At 34.1% G+C, this 8499-nt stretch overlaps 1 protein-coding gene across 1 annotated transcript in view; it reads right to left on the minus strand.

The window, feature by feature from the left end:
• The window catches only part of LOC106460207 (sulfite oxidase-like), a 45299-nt gene that overhangs the window by 2883 nt on the left and 33917 nt on the right, over window positions 1-8499 (minus strand). Inside the window, exons 6-8 of the mRNA XM_013919891.2 lie at window positions 3879-4071; window positions 2920-3114; window positions 1909-2098 (exon numbers count right to left, since the gene is read on the minus strand). Of these exons, the coding sequence (XP_013775345.1) occupies window positions 1909-2098; window positions 2920-3114; window positions 3879-4071 (578 nt within the window). The remainder of the gene's footprint in view (window positions 1-1908; window positions 2099-2919; window positions 3115-3878; window positions 4072-8499) is intronic.

Here is an 8499-nt window from a genome sequence, read left to right on the forward strand (position 1 = left end):
GCCCCCCTTTTTTTTTATCCTACATTACTAGCAATACAGTTAATTGAAACATTAGACTCTGAGCTTGTTAATCCAAAAATAAAATAAGCATAATCAAAACTTCCCAAACTGGAATAAGATCAAATACCAAAACTGAAGAAATACAGCCTAATTAGAACTTCACCTCAAGCCATTACAAAACTAGCATAATCAAAACTTCCCAAACTGGAATAAGATCAAATACCAAAACTGAAGAAATACAGCCTAATTAGAACTTCACCTCAAGCCATTACAAAACTAGCATAATCAAAACTTCCCAAACTGGAATAAGATCAAATACCAAAACTGAAGAAATATAGCCTAATTAGAACTTCACCTCAAGCCATTACAAAACTATGAGATAGCATCTTTGGAATAAATGAAAATTGAAACGTGTTTATTTAACATTTATTTTTGTTTAACGTTCTATATTAAACCATTTCAACATGAACCTCATTCCTATAATTAATACCCACATAATTTTAAGCAATTTATTTAGCATGTCAATAAAATATCAGCAGAATTGCAACTATAATTCACAAGAATACAGGCAATAAATGACTGATATTTAGTTTGATAGAATTGTTCTTCAATTCCAAAATTATTACTGAAAACAACTTCATTTACTGTTACCTTTGTATCTGTACCTCTTTATATGTCAAAGCATAACAAACCTCTGACACCAATATTAATTATGGTCTAAAATATGATTATATAAACACAAATACAATAGTATTACTTTAAAAATCTTAGTTATCAATTGTTTTGTTGACAGACAACAAGTCCATTCAGTAATTTTGGCATCATCCTAACCACATAAATTCCCAACATTGTTTTCACTACATGGTATTCCATAGGAAACAGACTGGAAATAATGCAACTTTCAGAATATCAGATGCTCCATGAAAAAAGTTGTTTTCCATCGTCTACAGCTAATTAGATCAGGACATCTGTTACAATAACTCCTCTGAAAATCAATATTCACATAGAAACAGGATTTAACTTTTTTCTTTTTATGCCTTACATGTAGTTTCATTACACTCCCCATAAGCTTACTACTTGCCTCACATTCTAAATTTTACTACACTGCATAACCTGATCCTAGCTCAATGTTACAACAGCTCCTAATTACTGCACTATTGCTCTATAACTCCCACAAACGAATTAATTAAATGTACATGATGCAATGAACCCAGACCATACAAAAGGGGACATATCTAAAAATCATATTTTCCAAGTTCATCAAAATATAGATCTGTTTAGTTGAAAATACTAATAAGAAGTATCTTAAGGTAATTCAAATACACTTTGTTAAAATAAACCTTCAACTGAAATTATGCACTAAAAGTTGTTTAGTGCATTGCAGGGAAAAGAAAAACCCCAGTTCAAGAAACAACTACAACATACTGAAAACAGTGCGATTAAACTCAAGATAAAACAAAAATCATCTGTATGAAGATCACCACAATGTATTTACTAGAGTAATTAAAGCAATTAAATTCTCTTCGAAATACAGATTTTAGTTACTCAGACTATACATAGATATCCCTTTTGTAGCTTTGTGCAAAAATTCTGAAAAAACAATAACAAAAAACAGAGTTCACAGGTCAAACAGCACTACTTCAATTTTTCTATATTATATAGTGCAGTAAACTACACAAAAGGAAAAAGCAGAAATTAAAAACAATTGAGACTAATAAGCAGCAATGGCTAAAATAAAAAGTCATTTACTTCTCTGATTTAATTTAGGGTTACTGGTAACAATATTACTCCCAGAAAGATACTGTGAATTACGAAAGTGAGAGAGAAAAGAGAAAAAAGTATTTTTTATTTCAAGAGAAACTGGTGAAGAAGGTACTAGCACACTAAAAGTGGAATTCTACAACCCACCTTTGTAATCTCTCCGTTGCCAATGGCTGTGACTTTCTTCATCAGTCAACACCACCCTTCCAACCCACTTAACATTTCTAGCACCGACCACACCAGGCACAATTGCTCGCACAGGATATCCATGATCTCTGGGTATTTCTTCTCCATTCATTTCATATGCCAACAATACATCAGCATTTGGATCAAGTGCCTAAAGTGTTGAAAAAATATTATTTTATTAAAAATCTTTTTTTTTCCTCATATACTCAAATCCACAGAATGTCAATTGTTTTTTTTTTTTACCTACTTTGACTTTTGTTTTAATTAAGTATTGCAACTGTCTTTGCAATGCAAGTAAACTAGTGGATTTGCTTAAGCATTAAACAAATATGCAGGGAAATATCACATACTCAAAAGCTAGACTTGGTCATTGTATTTGTGTATGCAGTTTCCATGAGCAGCATTTGTGACCAAAATGTAGGGGAAGGGGAGCAAAAAAGGAAAAGTCTGAATTAATTACTGTGAATGTTGTGTGTATACTATATTCCATAGAAACACAATGTAGAGGGCAACTGCTTCCCTTATTCCCCCTTAATCCCACTGATGGCAGTTCTTACTACTAATAGTTTCATATACAAAGTTTATATTTTTACTTGCTCCCATAATAGAATATATCTACAGTCTTCTAAAGTCTCTACAAGAGACTAATATTTATATCCATTAACTATATCATCACACGGTGCAATACAGGCAGGAAGAAATTACAGAAATATAATAGAATATGTGGCAAATGAAGATTTAAGTTTAACTGATCCAACACTGTTAAGAATGGGTGTAAGCTGCTGACTGAATACAGAAACTGAAAACAAATAAAAGTCTATGACAAAGAATGTGAATCTCAGTAAAGAAAACTGTGCATAATATTTGTAAACTTTAGTGAAATTGGTTCAAGACACATACAGTTTTCATTAACAGTGACAAGCTCAGCTTGGTGTTTGAAAGTCATGTTGAAATTTGTATAAAGTGAAATACCTTTTCAGCAGGAACAGATGCTCCATATGGCTGATGAGCTGGATCAGTGTCTAAACCTTCAAACTCTATATGTTTGATGTCTTTATGTTCAACATCGGCACCAGCATGCTTCAAAACATCTAACAGGCGTGCTCCACTCCACTGTGCAGTGCTGATGGCAGCTGAACCCCAGTCTAGGCCCTTCACTTTTTTAATCTACAATCACAAAGACAGAAATGTAACCAGAACAAAATGAGAAAGAACTGCTTCAACATTATGACATGATAGTGTGATACAGAAACTAGGTATTACAGTTGTACATTGTAATCTGAGAGTATTATTTTCAAAGAAATATACAAAATGCTTTATACAGTACATGTGCATTTGTGGAAAAATTTTCTATGCATTATTACTTTTACCTAGATATTTATAGTTTTTGCATATACTAATACTTATAGTAGACTCCAGTAAACAATGTTTTAGTAAATGTTCTCTACTGGGTCTAAACAGGACCATAGCAAGCAGTGCACCTACACAGATCAGTAGGGAGTGCAAGTTTGCATATCTGAGGGCAAGAACAGATTAGATTTTTATGAGTAGGGGCACAGAATTTATATCTCGCACAGGGCACCATCAATGATTGGTATGACTCTGGGTCTAAAAGAGCATTCTGGGTTTCAAAAAACTTTAGGAGAAACTACTGAAAAGATCATTGAAAATATCAACCAGCTTGATGACACACTACAACAATTTATATGATTAAGGAATCATGCGTTGTGCATTGTGTTTCCTGAAAACACATTAAATGATATATTGAGGATACAAAATCTTGCCATGAAATACTGTTGTAGAAGTAAACTTACAACAAATCCTACTAACGCAGATGGGCAATAGTTTCTGCACTCCAGGAAAAAAAAATGCTGACTGACAAGTTTATCATGTGGGGGTTTTTATTGGCATCCACCAACTTTGCCACTCACCTTGTTAATTTCCGAACGTCTATTACCAGCACACTGAATGGTGGTAGTGATGGTATGTTTCGGAAATTTAGTTTTCAATTCCTCCAAGGTAAGTACCACTTCCTTTTTGATGCCAATTCCTGAAATCTCCAACTCATATTCCTCTGGATTGACTTCTGGTACTGGGAGATGGTTTCTTATGAAATAAAGTTCACTGAAAGAAGCAGGTAAATCAAAATATTGCACTTTCTTTTTCAACATATTCTTTGAAACACAAATCAAACAGTCTTCTATGTATTTCAGCTAAAAAGGGCAGCAGATAACTAGCTGAAGAGTTATCCACAAAGTTAGATTTCATCAGATCATAAAACAAGTTAGGATTTTAATTCATTGTTGTTTCAATATAATCCATCAGTCAATAATTTCTTATTGCATAGTCTACCAAAATTCTCAGAAACAGTTAAGTCTTAACTTTTATCATATGATTTTATTGGGTCAAGGAGGTGAAACATATGTAACATAAGGAAAGACCTGGAAAAATTTAAATCTAACCTATCGTGACAATGAATATTCAAACATATGAATTAATTGTTGCTAAACAATTTTAACCATGAAAGAACCCATGGTAGGAGTAGGATACAAAAGAAAAGATTTTTTTTCTTTCCAATGTGGTGTATGAATATATTATCATTTCTATCTTTTTGTAACGTTATAGTATTTATTCTGTACATGTTTCACATAACATATGAATAAGAAAGCCATGAAGCTAATTTCATTCTAGCTGCCTCTGTTGTTCTCTAGTAGATAATACCTGTTTACCCACCCCTGGGGTGTAGGGGGATATTGCTGCTATACTACACATCGTGCAAGAATGTTGACTTATGCTAGAATGAGAATGACCAGTCATGTGGGTTAGCATTAGTTGCTCTGGGTAAATATGGCATTTCTTGCAATCTAAAATAAACAGTGACTTAGTCAGTCTAAACAATCTGGTAAAAAGCCACATTTAGGAATTAGGGTTTGTTTGTTTGTTTTTTTTGTTTGAATTTCGCACAAAGCTACACGAGGGCTATCTCTGCTAGCTATCCCTAATTTAGCAGTGTAAGACTAGAGGAAAGGCAGCTAGTCATCACCACCCACTGCCAACTCTTGGGCTACTCTTTTACCATTGAATAGTGGGATTGACCATCACATTATAACACCACCATGGCTGAAAGGGCAAGCATGTTTGGTGCGATGGGGATTCGAACCCGCGACCCTCCGATTGCGAGTTGAGCGCCCTAACCACCTGGCCATGCCAGGCCAGGAATTAGGGAGATCCCTCAGAACTTAACTTTATAAATAAGTCAAATACAATTCAATATTATTTTTTAGCTACAGTTTTAACAATACACAAACACAAGTGATGGGTAGATAATATACAAAATACTAACTTTAAAATTTATAGTAAATATAAAGTAATGATAAGGAAAATTTTTGTTAAATGGCTAAGCAAATATTTATGAAAAAAAAAACAGGTATTAAGAACTTGTTAATAAAAAGTTACAAAATAATAGGTTTGTGAAACAATTAGATATGCTGTTTCAATAGTGACACATTTACAAACATGTCTTTCAATGAGACATCAAGTTTATATTTTTCTCTTAGTCAGGGGGCTCCAACCTTCCCCTTAATTCTGCCTTGCTGTAAGACACAATCTTGAAGAGCAAGGAGTTTAAATGAGAGAGTCCAGTAAAGGTGTCAGTCCATCAATCCATTAAAAGCAGATACTTCTGTTGTAATAAAGATTATTTGTTTCATGCTTTGCTGTGTGTTTAGTTTTGTTATTCCATTCAATATTATGATTCAGTTATTAAGAGACATAGCATTACTTAGTAGTTGGTATCTTGAATGGATCACTTGTTAAAGCAGTCTCATCTAATTGTTAAAAGGCTAACTCAGAATGGAAACAAAAAAGCAAATTTTGGTGCAGTGACCATACAATATCATATTGCAGAATTTGCTATTTCTGCTGAAGTGCGTACTACCCTTTGTTCCTACTCTAGTGTGAATAAAGTTCCATGAAATAGCATTTTGCACAACTAGAAGAACTTTGAACTATCTCTCCACCAAGTTATCAGAGAGAGAGAGAGCTGGCTTTTGCTAATGCTGCAAATGTCCATGACAATTATCTTGCTCTAACTAATGACTCAGAGGTTGCCAATACCTGGTGCACTCAGAATGGCTGTCCATGCTCTTTCGCTGAGGATTACCCTCAGTGGAAGTAAGTACGGATGAATGAGGATCATTGCAGTGGTGTGATGTCCACTGATTCTGGAATTGGCTGGAGCAATCTGTATAGGACTACCAGAATTACACAAGCCATATTATTCCAAATCTCAGCTCCATTTGAAGGCACCAAAGAACGTGAGAGAGAAATTGGAAGTGTTAATGGAGGATGATTTCTGCCAACCTAAGCTATCTCACAAGCAGGTGAGACAGTAGACACCAAATGGCAAAGTAAGTGAATCACAGGGCAGTGATAGGCCTCTTTGAGCAGGAAGATGTACTGCTAAGATAATCATGTAACATGAAGAAGTCTGGATTCAAGCAGACCCAATGAATGATCTGCCAAGCACACTTTGTCATTCTGACATCCTAGAGTATGGACCTACCACAATTCTGTTATCATGATGCTGAGAAAATCTCAGTAAGGTGATGCCTGAGCAGTCATGAAAGAGCATAATGGCCAAGATCATGGTTACCCATCAGCAGGGTGAAACAGATCACACAGCCAACATTTAAAGGAACAGCAAAGGATACATCAAGTCACTGTTTATTCCTCTTTGACACTGAATATGGGGAGGAAAGAGTTAATAGTACTACTATATGGTTGTTCAAGATAAGTCAAATGAGGAATTGCCAGATCTAGAAAAAAAAAAGAAGAAGACTCGGATCTGACGGTCTATGGTATTCCTCTACCAACTTCCAAATCAACAAGTCTGGAACTAAACCATATCTTACATAGCTAATACATTAACTTGATCAAGAAATCAATGATTGAAAGGAAGTATCAATAGGATAGTTTACTTATCTTATAATTAACTGGACCAAAAGGGCTTTGTGACCCTTACTTGCTCAGATATTGAGCAGAGTTTTACTATAAGAAATATCCACAGAATATCAAATGATATCTGCTCAATTAATACAGTTTAGGATGGCTAGAGCTGGTACATGCAATTTCTAGTGCATGTACAGTTTGAACAAATTAATAGTTAAGATTTCGGGAAGTCAGTTGAAAGGACTTTATGTCCCTTGTCTTCCAAGCTACCAATGGATTTTTTTGAGGCAGAACTAAGTTTTGCGAGAGTCATTCACTTGACCTAGCAGAAAAGCAAGAGATCTATAGGAAATACTGTATAATCCTTCCTAGATTTTCCCAATACACCTGAAAGACATATAACATCTCCACAGCAGTGTGAGATCTGTGTTTCTTCGGAGTGTGTGTGTTGATATATATATATATTACAGTAACAGCACAAATATTAATCCAGACTTATGAATTTTTAGCTGAAAAGTCTTAGTTTAGTCGAATTCTGTTAGTGATTATTCACTTAATGATGCCTTAAAAGAAACAGTAGCATGTTATGATTCATAGGCAGAAGCACTTTAGCAGACGAACTACCAAATAATAGCTCAGGAAAGTAACACGAGACAGTTACAAATTGATCTGAGCAACAGCCGGAGGAAATCTATTGAAAGTTATTAGTGTTTCTGACAATGTGTAATGGAAATAAATGTATATAGCAACATACATGTCTAAATAAATAGATGTAAATGGTATCACATGCACAGAAGAACATTACACGAAGTCTTTCATGAGTATTGTATAAAACAAATCGAACAATTACACAAAGAACATAACTACTGATCAAAATATGAATGGAAATACTGAATGTGATTTGAATTTAACTGTGGATATTGGTCTGTAAGTTAGTTTCATTAATATTTGTGAATGTTTAAATTTCAACATTGAAATATTTTGCAGGTATTAGACTTTAATCTATTGTGCCATGCCCTAAACTCAAATATGATATGCCCAAAGACATATCATAGTTTTACAGGGCACCCAGGCACAGCCACTCAAAAAATAATAATCACTAAATCCAGGGCACTCAGGAGAAAATTTTCTGTAATCAAAAATAAAATAATAAAATGGATTAAAAACTCCTGATACCCCAGGGCATGGTAAAATGAGTATTTTCATGAAAGGATAAATAAGGGACTTTGCACTATATCTGAGAGAAAATAGTTTTACTTGTTGTTTTTCAGTAAAAATAATGCAAGATATTTCCATTGCATTAAATCAAAATGCTTATGAGTAAATTAAATTATCTGTAGTACATGAAAATCCCAGAAAGTAGCTTAGATACCATAACAGTATCAACTTAGTTTACCCAGCATTTTACTTTGTTGTGATAGAATTTATTGAATCATGCAGACTGAAATATTTAGTCAAACACACAATTTTATAAATAATTTCTTAACATTGTTTCAGTATAGAGTGCAGCACATGATGTAAAAAATGCTGGCTGTAAGTGTACTAGGAGGAGGCAGAAAGTGATCTTGAAAATTACACCAAAACTAGTACTAAAATTGTAAC

The sequence above is a fragment of the Limulus polyphemus genome, unplaced genomic scaffold (assembly GCF_000517525.1).
Source record: "Limulus polyphemus unplaced genomic scaffold, Limulus_polyphemus-2.1.2 Scaffold728, whole genome shotgun sequence".
NCBI lineage: Eukaryota > Metazoa > Arthropoda > Merostomata > Xiphosura > Limulidae > Limulus > Limulus polyphemus.